The sequence below is a fragment of the Podarcis raffonei genome, chromosome 13 (assembly GCF_027172205.1).
Source record: "Podarcis raffonei isolate rPodRaf1 chromosome 13, rPodRaf1.pri, whole genome shotgun sequence".
Classification (NCBI taxonomy): Eukaryota; Metazoa; Chordata; class Lepidosauria; order Squamata; family Lacertidae; genus Podarcis; species Podarcis raffonei.
Window position 1 is genome coordinate 18,388,568 of NC_070614.1, and position 14,652 is coordinate 18,403,219.

General features: G+C 46.7%; 1 protein-coding gene across 2 annotated transcripts; it reads left to right on the forward strand.

Annotated features, from left to right (window-relative positions):
- The first annotated feature begins 1,312 nt into the window (after positions 1 to 1,312).
- On the forward strand, positions 1,313 to 12,980 carry LOC128400098 (lutropin subunit beta-like). 2 transcript variants are annotated; one of them, XM_053362100.1, is made up of 3 exons: positions 1,313 to 1,401; positions 9,521 to 9,715; positions 12,451 to 12,980. In XM_053362100.1, the coding sequence occupies exons 2-3, from the start codon at positions 9,590 to 9,592 to the stop codon at positions 12,679 to 12,681; spliced, it is 357 nt and encodes a 118-aa protein (XP_053218075.1). In that variant the 5' UTR covers positions 1,313 to 1,401; positions 9,521 to 9,589; the 3' UTR covers positions 12,682 to 12,980. The 2 variants fall into 2 exon arrangements, with proteins under 2 accessions (XP_053218075.1, XP_053218074.1); XM_053362099.1 differs by lacking the exon at positions 1,313 to 1,401 and adding an exon at positions 7,623 to 7,697.
- The last annotated feature ends 1,672 nt before the right edge of the window (positions 12,981 to 14,652 follow it).

Genomic DNA, 14,652 nt, shown 5'->3' on the forward strand with positions numbered 1-14,652 from the left:
AGAAGGGCAGATCCTGAAGCTGAGACTCCAATACTTTGGCCACCTCATGAGAAGAGAAGACTCCCTGGAAAAGACCCTGATGTTGGGAAAGATGGAGGGCACAAGGAGAAGGGGACGACAGAGGACGAGATGGTTGGATAGTGTTCTTGAAGCTACCAGCATGAGTCTGACCAAACTGTGGGAGGCAGTGGAAGACAGGAGTGTCTGGTGTGCTCTGGTCCATGGGGTCACGAAGAGTCGGACACGACTAAACGACTAAACAACAACAACAATGTCAGCAAAAATATATGACATGTACAAATACAGTGGTACCTCGGGTTACAGACGCTTCAGGTTACAGACACTTCAGGTTACAGACTTTGCTAACCCAGAAATAGTACCTCGGGTTAAGAACTTTGCTTCAGGATGAGAACAGAAATCGCGCGGCAGCAGCGGGAGGCCCCATTAGCTAAAGTGGTACCTCAGGTTAAGAACAGTTTCAGGTTAAGAACGGACCTCCAAAATGAATTAAGTTCTTAACCCAAGGTACCACTGTAGCTGCTGGAAATGTAAAGAAAAAGAAGGCACCTTTTACCATATGTGGTATACGTGCAAGGTAATAAAAGCATTCTGGGAAATTCTATATAATGAATTGAAAAAAAAAATGTTTAAAATAACCTTTATATAAAAAAAGAGGCTTTTCTATTAGGAATTATAAGTGATGAAATTCCAAGGGAGCAGAAAATACTTTTTATGTATGTGACGACAGCTGCACGGATGCTGTTAGCTCAGAGATGGAAAGAAGATTAAGTCCCTACCAGAGTAGAATGGCAAATGAAGCTGTCAGACAATGCCGAAATGGCAAAACTGACCAGAAAGCTCAGGAACTAGGAAGACCAAAACTTTAATAAGGAATGGGGAAAAATTACAATTTACCTTAAAGACCACTGTGAGCAGTTGAAAACATTAGCAGGACTGCAATAACACCTGTAATGTAACGAGAACTATGGACACCATGGAGTTATAAAAAAACCTGGATTATTTAAAAAAGGTGCAGTAGAAAAGGTTTATTAACAGAACCCAGGGAGGGGAAGAAGTCCAAAGATTTGGGACACCCTTGTAACTTTGGATGTGTTGTGGTATGATTGTAAACTTAAATATGTAAAACCAAATAAAATATATATCTATAAAAGAAGTGAGTTAATAAATACATTTTAGCTTCTACATCAATGTGGCATTCATTGCTTCAGTGTGTTTTCGAAGTACTGCTTCAGCAGGTACCAGCTGGTGGCCCAGGGGGATCTCTTAAAAAGCACCCAGCACAAGCTCTTCCATACTGCTGTGTAGTTTAACTGTTTCCAGACACAAGCTGTAGCGCCGGCTCTAATCAACAGCGTGTGTTTTGAAAAGACCTTTCAAAAGGTACGTGTGCGTAGATAAAGGTATCCAACAGCACTTTGCACAAGCTTGCTCCATATCCCTTTGGGGACTGGGATTTAGTTAATCACTAAAATAATATATGTGTAACTGTGATTTAACAAAATCGGGGTTTTATTTATGTGGCAAAATGTTTCAGCTTCAGCCTTGGTCAGACACGTTCTTCCGAAACCGTTTTCCCTCTGTTTTGTTAATCACAGCAATGTGTTTTGAGTGCACGCAAACATATACAGACAAGTTTCAGTGCATTTTTAAAGCCTGTGTTTTAACAAAGCTAGCTAGGCACAGTGTTAACTTTGTCAATTTGGGAATGTAGCTGTGTAAGAAACCTACTATAATAAACCGAAAAGGAAGACAAGGAAGACTGTTTGGTGGGATAAGAGAGCAACAGTTTCCATTGTCCATTCCTTGCTACCTTCCCATTTGATCAGGAGATGAGTGCCCTTTTTCAGGGTCATTTTTTGCCCATCATTGTTCCATCCTGTTTTATTTGCACTCTGCCCATCTGGCAAAACAACTCACAACGGCATACACAGGGGAATCCAATTTCAGAGAAGCTTGCTCCAAGGACATATACTAAGCTTCATTTCTGATAAACAGCCCATTGAAGAGGTGCCTGTTCCAGAGGGGTGACCCTGAACCAGCTCAAAAACTGCTCTTCTTTCTTTCTTTCTTTCTTTCTTTCTTTCTTTCTTTCTTTCTCTTTTCATCCATCCATCCGTTCATCCTTCTTTTTTGCAATATTAAATTTATTCTATGCTTGTTAAATTTATCTCAGTCATTTTTTAAAATTTACTGACGTGCTCTGCATTGTTCTTATATTTGTATTTTGATGTTTGCTGTAAGCAGATTTGGGCACAGCTCATGGTGGAAAAGCAGCAAATCAGACCCTCCAAGTGTCCCTATTTTTCAGGGGTGTCCTTGATTTAGAGAAGCTGCCCCAGTTTCTGATTTGATCCCAGAATGTCCCACTTTTCCTTAGGATGTCCCTATTTTCATTGGAGAAATGTTGGGGGGTATGGAGTTATCCGGCCCCTGAGCCATCTGAAGGCAATCCTGTACAGGGACTTAAAAAAAAAAGTTTAATAATGTTTTATACAGTGGTACCTTGGGTTAAGAACTTAATTCGTTCTGGAGGTCCATTTTTAACCTGAAACTGTTCTTAACCTGAGGTACCACTTTAGCTAATGGGGCCTCCTGCTGCTGCTGCGCTACCGCCGCACGATTTCTGTTCTCATCCTGAAGCAAAGTTCTTAACCCTAGGTACTATTTCTGGGTTAGAGGAGTCTGTAACCTGAAGTGTCTGTAACCTGAAGTGTCTGTAACCCAAGGTACCATAGTATGTTGGAAGCTGCCCAGAGTAGCTGGGGCAACCCAATAAGATGTGTAGGGTTTCGTGGAATGGGACGTCACTATTTTCATCATAGAAATGTTGGAGGATATGGCGTATAAGTGGGGACGTGGGTGGCGCTGTGGGTTAAACCACAGAGCCTATGACTTGCCAATCAGAAGGTCGGCGGTTTGAATCCCCGCGACGGGGTGAGCTCCCGTTGCTCGGTTCCTGCTCCTGCCAACCTAGCAGTTCGAAAGCACGTCAAAGTGCAAGTAGATAAATAGGTACCACTCCGGCAGGAAGGTAAACAGCGTTTCCATGCGCTGCTCTGGTTCGCCAGAAGCGGTTTAGTCATGCTGGCCACATGACCCGGAAGCTGTGCGCTGGCTCCCTCGGCCATTAAAGCAAGATGAGCGCCGCAACCCCAGAGTCGGTCACGACTGGACCTAATGGTCAGGGGTCCCTTTACCTTAATGTTTTATATATGTTGGTAGCTGCCCAGAGTAGCTAGGGCAACCCAGTAAGATTTGTAGGGTATCGTGGAATGGGACGTCCCTATTTTCATCAGAGAAACGTTGGAGGATATGGCATATAAGTAAACTCACTTAATTAATTTTATCCTTAAAATTCGTGATCCCTTTCCCACCTGGCATTGCCAACTTCCTTTGATCTCTTTGTGGAAAAAGCCCTTCATCAATCATTATCAGCTCATCTCTGTTAAGGAGGTCTGAGCCCAGCACTGAGCAGGATTGAACTGCTTGCATCCCAATGGGTTCATGTTTCTTAGGAAACCAAGCTCAAGCCTAGTTGGCACTTGGCTGCTTTTCAAGGCAAGCTGCTATCCTCCTACACTTTCCGCCATGGAGGATTGGCTTCAGGGACACCACTCAGGTAGAAGGGATGTGTCAAAGGAAGCAGGGATTTGTCACCTAGCAACACACCTGGTGTAGCCCAGAGCTAATGGCCTTGGACAAGAAATAGGAACCCATGGCCTAGGAAAAAATCTCTAGCCACTTCATTTGTTTTTTGTTACTGCTGGCAGCAGGAGATGAAAACTGGTTGATTTCATCTTGAAATACAGATTACATTACCTCCAATATGTCCTGTTTTTTTCCAGAACACTTGTGGGGTATGAAATTAGTTTTTTTTAATTATCTGCCAGCACCCCCAGCATTAATTTGATCCCTATCTCAGGCCTAGACAGGACTGGCCCCACCAATAGGCAGAGTGAGGGAGCCGCCTCAGGCAGCTGATCTTGGGTGCCCTGAAGAGACAACAGGTTTTGGGGGGTTTTTTGCGATTTAACTTCTTGTAACTTTATAAATTAAATTTTTATTGAGAAGGTTTCAAATATGAAGAAATAAAGTGATGCAAAGGGGAAAAGGGGGGTCTAAAAAATGTGTAGAAAGAAGCAATATACTAATACAGTGGTGCCTCGCAAGACGAAATTAATTCGTTCCGCAAGTTTTTTCTTCTTGCGAGTTTTTCATCTTGCGAAGCACGGTTTCCCATAGGAATGCATTGAAAATCAATTAATGCGTTCCTATGGAGACCGCTTGCCAGGCTGGCGGTGCGGAGAAAGGGCTTTTCTCCCCACCGCAAGCCTTCAGGACAGGTACGGGAACAGAGGGGAAGGCGCGCAGCGCTTCTCCTCTGTTCCCGGGGCTTGCGGTGGGAGGAGGGTTTTTCCTCCCCACCGCCAACATTCAGAACAGCATTCTGAATGTTGGCGGTGGGAAGGAAAACCCTCCTCCCACCGCAAGTCTTCAGGACAGCCATCCGAAGGCTGGCGCGGGGAGGAGGTCTCTCCGCCCCACCGCCAGCCTTCGGAGCAGCCTTCCGAAGCCTGGCGGCGGGAGGAGGTCTCTCCGCCCCACCGCCAGCCTTCGGAGGAGGTCCGAGGACAGTGGGGAAGACGCGCTGCGCTTCTCCGCTGTCCCGGAGATTTCCCTATGGGCTTTCCTCTTGCGAAGGAAGCCCATAGGGAAATTCGTTTTGCGAAGCGCCTCCAAAACGGAAAACCCTTTCGTCTAGCGGGTTTTCCGTCTTGCGAGGCGTTCGTCTTGCGGGGCACCACTGTACAGTGGTACCTTGGTACTCAAACGGCTTTGCTCCCAAACAAATCGGCTCCCAAATGCCACAAACCCGGAAGTGTTCTGGTTTGTGAACATTTTTGGGAAGCTGAACGTCCAATACAGCTTCCGCTTGAGTGCAGGAAGCTCCTGCAGCCAATCGGAGGCTGTGCCTTGATTTTCGAACGGTTTCGGTAGTTGAATGGATTCCCGGAATGGATTAAGTTCAAGAACCAAGGTACCACTGTATATACAATATATGAGAAATGCCCTAACCCATACATTCTTATATAAATTTGATATTATTATCCTAATACATATGTAAATAGTAATAGCCCGCTACATTTTGCATAAACTCATTCCATATATTGTCATATTTAGCCAAACAAAATCTATGTCTGTAAGCAGTCTATTCATTAGTTGTGAGTGTTATCATGTTGTCAATCCGTTTATTAAAAGGGATCATAGATTTATCCTTCCAGTTCATCAATTTCAGTCTCTTGGCTACCATTAGAGTGCATAGAATCCGTTTTCATTGTCCCGTTGTTAACTTCCACACAATGGGTATATAGTTCAGAATAATGTTCTCTGCTGAAAATTTCAGCTTTTTCTGGATGGTCAAAATTATACAATCCAGCACATTATCCCAAATTTAGAGCACTGTACAAACATAAGTTTCAGGGGAAATGTGGGGTTTTTTTGGAGGGGGGTTATTGTGTTGTTGTTTATGTATTTTGTGGTTTTATATTTTGATTTAATTCTGTGTACCGCCCCAAGACCTCTGGGTATAGGGTGGTATATAATTTCAAAAAATAATAAATAATAAGGGAGGCATTATTATAACTGTATATTTATTGCCAGAGAGCGGGGAGGGGGATTGTGGGATTCGCTTCCTCGGGCGCCAATAAAACATGGCTGGCCTTAGGTGCTATATGCATTGTAGGACAGGTGGCATTTGTGGCACTGCTTCAGGAAGCTAAATGTTTTCAACTGGCCCTGGGCCTAGAACCTGCTGTTAACCGGCTGAGCCTTTGTCTGTCATGAGCAGTGGCGTAGCAAGGTCAGGTGGTACCCGGTGTGGAAAATTTCTTGTCACACACCCCCATTGAAATCTAGTTGGACTCCCAAGAGACTGTGAGCTACTCACAGTATAAAAATAGTCATACCTCAGGTTACAAACACTTCGGGGTGTGAGATTTCAGGTTGCGCACTGCGCCGAACCCAGAAGTACTGAAACGGGTTACTTCCGGGTTTCGGCGCTTGCGCATGCACAGAAGTGCTAAATCGTGCTTTGCGCATGCGCAGAAGCACCTAATTGCGACCCACGCGTGCGCAGACGCGCAGGTTGCTGGTTGCGAATGCTGTGGGTTGCGAACGTGCCTCCCGCACGGATCACGTTCACAACCCAAGCGTCCACTATACTGGCTGTGATCTACCCATTGTCATCATTGCCAGGAGTTGTTGAGCTTTTTTAAGGGAAGGGTTGGCCAAAGTTGAGCTTTTTGAGGGAGGACTTGTAATCTGGTGAACTGGGTTCGATTCCCTGCTCCTCCACATGCAGCTGCTGGGTGACCTTGGGCTAGTCACACTTCTCTGAAGTCTCTCAGCCTCACTCACCTCACAGAGTGTTTGTTGTGGGGGAGGAAGGGAAAAGGAGAATATTAGCCGCTTTGAGACTCCTTTGGGTAGTGATAAAGCGGGATATCAAATCCAAACTCTTCTTCTTCTTCTTCTTCCCGTCATCTCCCTGCCTCCCTGCCTGCCTCCTCCATGTCAAAACGAAGGGGGAAGACCGCTGGCAAAGCGGCGCAACTCCCCCCTTCCCCTGACGGGTGTGTGACATGCCGAATGTCACCCCCCTTGGTGATGACACCCGGGGCGGTCTGCCCCCCCCCCGTCCCCACCTTGCTCCACTCCTGGTCATGAGCCCTGTGGAGACACCTTGGCGGGACCAGTTAGAGAGGGAGGAGGAATGAGCGGGAAATGGGAAACGGCTGGGATTAGACTCTGGAGGTGCCCCCAGCAGGCAGGGGGAGGTTGACCCGAACCCCAGGGAATGGGCAAAAGGACTGTCAGGGCCAAAGCCCACCTTGGAGCCTTCAGGCACTTTGGGCATCATATCACATTGTCATGGCCTTTAAGGCTCTGAGACCCTCCAAGTTAAGGTTGCCATATTTCAGAATGTAAAAACCAGGACAGCCTGGGGTTTTTTTTAGAATGAGCTTTATTATTATTATTATTATTATTATTATTATTATTATTAATAATAATAATAATAATTACCACCGAAATTGTTGAGCTTCTTAAAAGAAAACCCGAAAATTATTTAGCTTTTCCCCTACAAAAACGCCACCCCAAAAAACGTGAATTTTCTGTTGCCTTGCCTAAGATGCAGGACAAAGCGCCACATTTCGGAAATTGGCCTTTGAAATCCTGGACATATGGCAGTCCTACTCCAAGTGTCCCTATTTTCCAGGGACAATCCCGGATTTACAGAAGCCAACCTGGTTTCTGATTTGATCCCGGAATATTTGATTCCTTTCCTTAGGACGCCCCTATTTTTCATTGGAGAAATGTTGGAGGATACGATCGGACATCCCTTATTTTCATCGGATAAATGTTGGAGGGTGCTGTTATTGGCTGAATGGAAAGAGCCGAAAACGGCACTTCCCAAGAGAACAGTGAAAGTGCCTTTTTGGCGTCGTTTGATGCTGCAACCTGCTTGGCAACCAGATATCATCACAGCCCCCTTTGTCCTTGAGGCTTCTGTGGGTTGGGTGATGGGAGGGGGAACACCTTATAAAAGGAGGTGCAAGGTAGGGGGCGGAGGTACTCCGATCCAGGCCAGCCCAGGAGACGAGATGAAGTTGATCCAGGTAGGTGTAAACGAATAAGGCGCCCACTCAAGCAGAACATGGGATCAGTGTGCGGTTCTTGCTCATTCACCGCTGAGGGAAGCAACTTTAGAATAGCACGAACTTTTTATTGAGGTTGCAATGCAATGGTTACTGCTTGGGTCTTTCGAATGCAAGATGGGTTAAGCATTTCAGGGAGAGCGACGGCAGCAAGGGTATCGTGCAAGCTACAGCCAAACCCTCCAAGTGCCCCTATTTCCCAGATTTGCAGAAGCCGTCCTGGTGTCTCATTTGATCCCGGCATGTCCCAATTTTCCTTGGATAAATATGGAGATACGTGACCCACCCACCAAGTCAAGGAGATGAGTAACTATACAACCTTTAGAAGACATCTGAAGGCAGCCCTTTATAGCGAAGTTTTTAAATGTTTAATGTTTAATTTTAATTTTTTAAAAATGTTTTTATACATGTTGGAAGCCATTCAGAGTGGCTGAGCAGGGTATAAACAAATAATAATAATAATAATAATAATAATAATAATAATAATAATAGGGACGCGGGTGGCGCTGTGGGTAAAAGCCTCAGCGCCTAGGGCTTGCCGATCGAAAGGTCGGCGGTTCGAATCCCCGCGGCGGGGTGCGCTCTCGCTGCTCGGTCCCAGCGCCTGCCCACCTAGTAGTTTGAAAGCACCCCCGGGTGCAAGTAGATAAATAGGGACCGCTTACTGGCAGGAAGGTAAACAGCGTTTCCGTGTGCTGCGCTGGCTTGCCAGATGCAGCTTTGTCACGCTGGCCACGTGACCCGGAAGTGTCTTCGGACAGCGCTGACCCCCGGCCTCTTAAGTGAGATGGGCGCACAACCCTAGAGTCTGTCAAGACTGGCCCGTACGGGCAGGGGTACCTTTACCTTTACAATAATAATAATAATAATAATAATAATAATAATAATAATAATAATAATAATGACGTTCCTATTTTCATTGCAGAAATGTTGGAGGGTATGCTATATAGTGAAAAAGACACTAGCAGGGCTAAGGGAATCTTAAGGTTTACAGAATTACAATTTTTTGTTGAGGGAAAACGCTCAGGAGGCAATTCCCTGCCCTAATCTCAGTGCCCTAGAGCATGGCTGGCGTGCCATTGAGGCGGTGTGAGGTGACCTGTTTCGGGAGGCATGCTCCAAGGAGGCGAGAGATCTCCATCCAGACTTGGTTTCGGGTAAGCCAAAGGAGGCAGCTGAAAACCGAAAAACAGCGGTAACAGCTAGTGGAATACCTGTTTTCTGCCCAGAGCGGCTGCATTGATCCTGGTCTCCTCCCATCCTGCAGGAGTGTGAGCCCGGATCTGGGGCTGGGCACCCGTGGCATGTCTTACCTCGAGCGAGACTTCTGGGTTTCGGCAGTCACGCATGCGCAGAAGCGCCGAATCGAAACCCGTGCATGCGCAGACGCAGGTTGCGAATGCTGCAGGTTGTGAACGTGCATCCCACACGGATCATGTTTGCAACCTGATCGTCCACTGTATTTCAGACACGTGGTTTATATACTTACGTATGTGTTTGCCTTGTATATTTACGAACATTTATTTCAGATTTGAGACCTTAGAATTCTTATAACAGTTGTCTTGTCGTTCCTGCTGTCAAGACATTTCTCCTGATGCTCAAGCACTTCCTGCTGCATTCGCTCTAACCTTGCCTCCTTCTGGTACCCCCACCCCACCCACCCACCTACCCCCTTAAAACCACCATGGCAACAATTTCACCAACACCTGGTATAGACATCAAACTAGCCTCGCTCTCAGACTCCTCAACCCCTGCTTCTCACCTCTCCCTCCTTTTACAACCAGGGAAAGATCCTCTTGCTGGCAGCCTTCTTCCTGTTGGTGGCTACCCCCACCGCCAGCCGCAGGAGCAACATGGGCATCGCCAGCAACACGCCTGCCTGCCGCCCCATCAATGTCACCATCGCGGCCGAGAAAGAAGACTGCCTCATCTGCATGCCCATCACCACCACCATCTGCAGTGGCTACTGCGAGACCAGGGTGTGTATGTGCGTGCTTGTGTGCATATGTGGGGCGTTGTGAAGCGGGGGAATGGGGAATGCCATCCTAGGAAGCCAGGCACCCATTTGAAGTTCAGAATTATGCATTACAGTGGTGCCTCGCAAGACGAAATTAATTCGTTCCACGAGTTTTGTCGTCTTGCGATTTTTTTCGTCTTGTGAAGCACGGTGTCGGGAAAGTTTTGGAAAAGCTTCAAAAATCACCAAAGTCTTTAAAAACCTCAAAAAAGGCTACCACACCGCGTTCTATGAGTTGCTCCTTGAAGTCAAGTCGCAACTGTATTAACAGTGTTAAGAAAAAGGAAACAAACTTGCAAGACGTTTCCGTCTTGCGAAGCAAGCCCATAGGGAAAATCGTCTTGCGAAGCAGCTCAAAAAACAAAAAACCCTTTCGTCTAGCGAGTTTTTTGTCTTGCGAGGCATTCGTCTTGCGAGGTACCACTGTATTGACCTGAGCGGATCACGTGTTGCTAAATCAAGGCAGCCCACCAGATGGCGCTGGCACTCCAGCTCCCATCGGTCCTGGCATCAGGTGCATCCGATTGGGCAAGCTGAGAAAAGCTCGTCTGCCAGCTCTGTGGTGGACATTTTAACAGCTGAAGGCACTAAATCAATTTTTATTTATTCCCCGCCCTTCCTGGTTCAGAAAACCAGGCTCAGGGCGGCTAACAACAAATTTAAAACACTTAATTGTAGAAGCAGCATAAAACACAGTATAAAAACATGAATAACAATAAAACTCAAAGGTCAGAAACCAATTTGGGGGAAATCCATCTAATAAGCATTAGTCACCAGGGCTAGATGGCTGAATTAGTCCGACTTGGGCCAGCGAGGAGGCCAGGGGAGAATTAGCTGTGGGGTCTCAGAGCGGGTAATCTTCATAAAAGGGGAGGGGGAGGGAAGAGAAGGGAAATAAAAGATCAGGCTGAATTCAAATTAAAGGCCAAGTGGAATAGCATTGTCTTACAGGCCCGACGGAAGGAGGTTAAATCCTGTAGGGCCCTAGTCTCATGGGACAGAGCATTCTACCAGGTTGGAGCCATCACTGAAAAGGCCCTGGCCCTGGTGGAGGATAGCCTTCCTTAGGGCCCAGGACCTCCAAACTATGGTTATTCATGGACCTTAAGGTCATCTGCGGGGCATATCAGGAGAGGCGGTCCCGTAAATACGAGAGCCCTAAGCCACTTGAGGAGGTTGTGGAGACCAGGGAAAGGCACTGAGGAAGGGTGCATCCTGGGAAGTCAGGAAGAGAGGCCCAGAAGGTTCCATTCAGGGCCTGAGCCTAAAGTTCCCGATCCCTGGTCTACACGATTGACAGACATATTTCTTGAAAATTAGAAGGCGCACAGGTGAACTCCTTTTCGGGGGGTTTTAGCACTGAACCCCAAAGTACTTAAGCATGTCACTGTGCCCTCCAAAAAGCTGTGCTAAGAAAAGGGCAGATGAGATCTCTGTGCTGGCACTATGCCTCAAAAAAAAAAAAAAAAAGGTAAAAGGACGCAGGTGGTGTTGTGGTCTAAACCACTGAGCCTCTTGGGCTTGCCGATCAGGTCGGCAGTTCGAATCCCCGTGACGGGGTGAGCTCCCGTTGCTCTGTCCTAGCTCCTGCCAAACGAACAGTTCAAAAGCACGCCAGTGCAAGTAGTTAAATAGGTACCGCTGCAGCGGGAAGGTAAACGGCATTTCCGTGTGCTCTGGTTTCCGTCATGGTGTTCCGTTGTGCCAGAAGCGGTGTAGTCCTGCTGGCCACATGACCCAGAAAGCTGTCTCTGGACAAACGCCGGCTCCCTCGGCCTGAAAGCGAGATGAGCGCCGCAACCCCATAGTCGCCTTTGACTGGACTTAACCGTCCAGGGGTCCTTTACCTTACTATGCCTCACCGTCTGTGTTTGGGGTTGCTACGTACATTTGGCTCAGCCACGGCCAGTGGGCAGGGCTGAAGGGAGTAGCAACCCAGAACTTCTGGAGTGAAGTTGGAAAAGGCTGACTTATGGGGGAAAGAACACATCTGTCTCTAAGAATGGCCTGTTCTGAGGATCTCTGTACCTGCAGGATGCGGCAGGCGTTGGGAGCCCATCCCTGTGCCAACCTGTTCCATGCCTGCTCTGCTCAGTGAGGAGAGAGGCGGAGCAGGATGGAATTCAAATGTGTACTCAAGGCTCATATCTGACAATGTGCTAACAGTGGGCAGAAGAAGGCCGAGCCAGTGTGGCAGTTCAGGGTGTTGTATAGGGGAAACCTGGGTTCAAATCCCCACTCGGTCTTGAAGCTCATTGGCTGGCCTCAGGCCAGGAACTACTACTACTACTAATATATTATTTATACCTCGCCCATCTGGCTGGGTTTCCCAAGCCACTCTGGGCGACTCCCAACAGAATATTAAAAACACGATAAAATATCAAAACTCACTCTCAGCCTGACCTTCCTCACAGATTTGTTGTGAGGGGAAAAAGGGGGAGAATCATGTAAACTACCTTGGCTTTCTTGGAAGACAGGAGGGATAGAAATATGTTAAGTGTGGCAATGTTAAAGGTTGATTTGTTTCATGAAATTTATACACTGCTTGATGGTTAGAAAAGAACTCAAAGTTTACGAAGTTCCCTGTCAGGTTTTCCTTTTGGTTGCTGCCCTGCTCCTCCTATGTTAGCAAGGGCGAGTCAGACATGTCTATAACTTCCCTTTATTGTCCTCCCTGCCCGGCGACTTCCTTTACAGGAGATGTTGCTGAAGGACGAGCGAATCGTCTTCAACCAGAGAGTCTGCACCTACAGGGAGGTCCGCTACGAGACCACGCTGCTGCGTGGATGCCCAGCAGGTGTCGATCCGATCTTCACGTACCCTGTGGCTGTCAGCTGCCACTGCGACCTCTGCAAAGTGGCCTCCAGCGACTGCACTGTTCAGGGCACTGGGCCAAACTCCTGTAGCAACCCAAACCCCTTTATCTAAATGGAGGGGGGCAGCTAATAAATGCCATCCGGAACCAACAGCAGCAATGCATCTCTGTGAGTGTAGGGGTCAGATGGGATTACCATGAGGAATTATAAAATATACATCAAGCCATCGTGTCCATGATGAAAGCATTGTGTTGACTGGGTTTGATATATTGACGATAATTTCTGATTAAGTCCCATAAGTTTCTACATTCATGCCCTTTTGATGCCCTTTTGCCTCTACTGCCCATTTCTCTCTCCTCACATGTCACTTACACAGCAGTTGCTTCGCCAGGCAGGCATCCTGGGCCATAAAGATAGTGGGCAAGTTTCTTTGATGTATATTAATCTTAGGATGTTACAGGAAGGTGATAAAGATGCCTATCTCCTTGCCATCCTTCCATCCTCTCTTGTTTACTCCTGTTTGTGATCTCTGGAGTTTCTCTAGTCCTCTTTTATTTACTCTCAGATTATGTATGCATGCTCAGAGTAGTAGTCTTTGTAGTTAAAAGAATTTCTTTTGATCTAACTTTGTCCCCACGTGGGTTTGTGGAAATGCTCAGAAGAAATCTGATTGGTTCTTACAAACACTCTGTAAAAAGTTTTTTTGTGAATAAAAACTACCTGGGCGAGAGGGCTGCACTCGGACAAGCACAGAGAGACACGATTATACGCACCCTTCCCAGAGTCTTGCTGGTTCAAGCCTCTGTGTGTATTCTTATTAATCAGAGTTCAATCCTTCCTTTACTTTGCGAACGCAACAGTGAGTGATTCAGTCGATAGGTACAAAGAACTCTGGAGTCCTGGCTTCTAGTCTGTTTCGCTTGTTCTCTGCCCATTCTGTTTCCCTTTCCACTCCTCTCTAACAGGGCACACCTTAGCTTTCCTAAAGAACTCTTGAGCTCCAATCGCTCCTCTCTCTTAGTTTTCGCCCACAATGAACAACATTACCTCCTAAAAAAATTGTGGTTCTTAACCTCCTTCCTCAAGCCACTGTTATCCACAGAACTAGATTTCTGCACTAAGAAACCTTAACATTTCAGAAAATGGGCAACACGACCCAGTTAGGTAGTCTGAAAACTGGCTTGAATGTGTACTGCGATGTTTTGTGCAGTGATAGTGGAGAATGAAAGTTAGGGACACAGGATAGTTGTTTTCAGAGGGACAGTCATGCTAGTAACTTGAAGGAAAAACAAGGTCTTACAGCACCTTAAAGACTAGCAGAATTATTATAGTGTAAGCAAACTCCCATCTATTTCATGCATGTATTCAAATTAGAAATCTCTGAGTAACTTCAGGTCATGGAATCTAATACAGTGGTACCTCGGGTTACATACGCTTTGGGTTACATACGCTTTGGGTTACATACGCTTCAGGTTACAGACTCCGCTAACCCAGAAATAGTACCTCGGGTTAAGAACTTTGCTTCAGGATGAGAACAAAAATCGCGTGGCAGCGGTGCAGCAGCAGCGGGAGGCCCCATTAGCTAAAGTGGTGCTTCAGGTTAAGAACAGTTTCAGGTTAAGAACGGACCTCTGGAACAAATTAAGTACGTAACCAGAGGTACCACTGTATAAAACACTAAAACCAGCCAGCAGAATTGCACAACAGCAACCATTTAATACTCTATATTTTACAGGTAAGGAACACTGAGGCTGAGAGATAAATGATCATCACAAGTCTAGCTGTGGCACAGAATTATTATTTTGTAGTAGTGGTTGTTGAGTCAGATACCCTTACTGATCTACTGTATCGCCTACAGATCCCGATTTATCACCCCTGCTCTTACTCATTCAATCCCACATCTCCCTCTGGGAGCCTCACAATTCTGCAGCGCAAACCCTCACCAAAGCTGGCATGGGAACTGCTTCTTATCCGCCCCCATCCATCTTCACCCTCCCAAATTCTGTGAAGGGTCAGCTGCTGAGCTAATGTGCAGGGTCCCTGAGTCCACTCCTCAGCTCTGAGCCTGGTTGGAGGTGGGAGG

Excerpts from the sequence above, each read along its gene's own strand:
- LOC128400098 (XM_053362099.1), top strand. Across the intron at positions 9,716-12,450 it reads GTGGCTACTGCGAGACCAGG|GAGATGTTGCTGAAGGACGA; the intron begins GTGTGTATGTGC and ends CTTCCTTTACAG.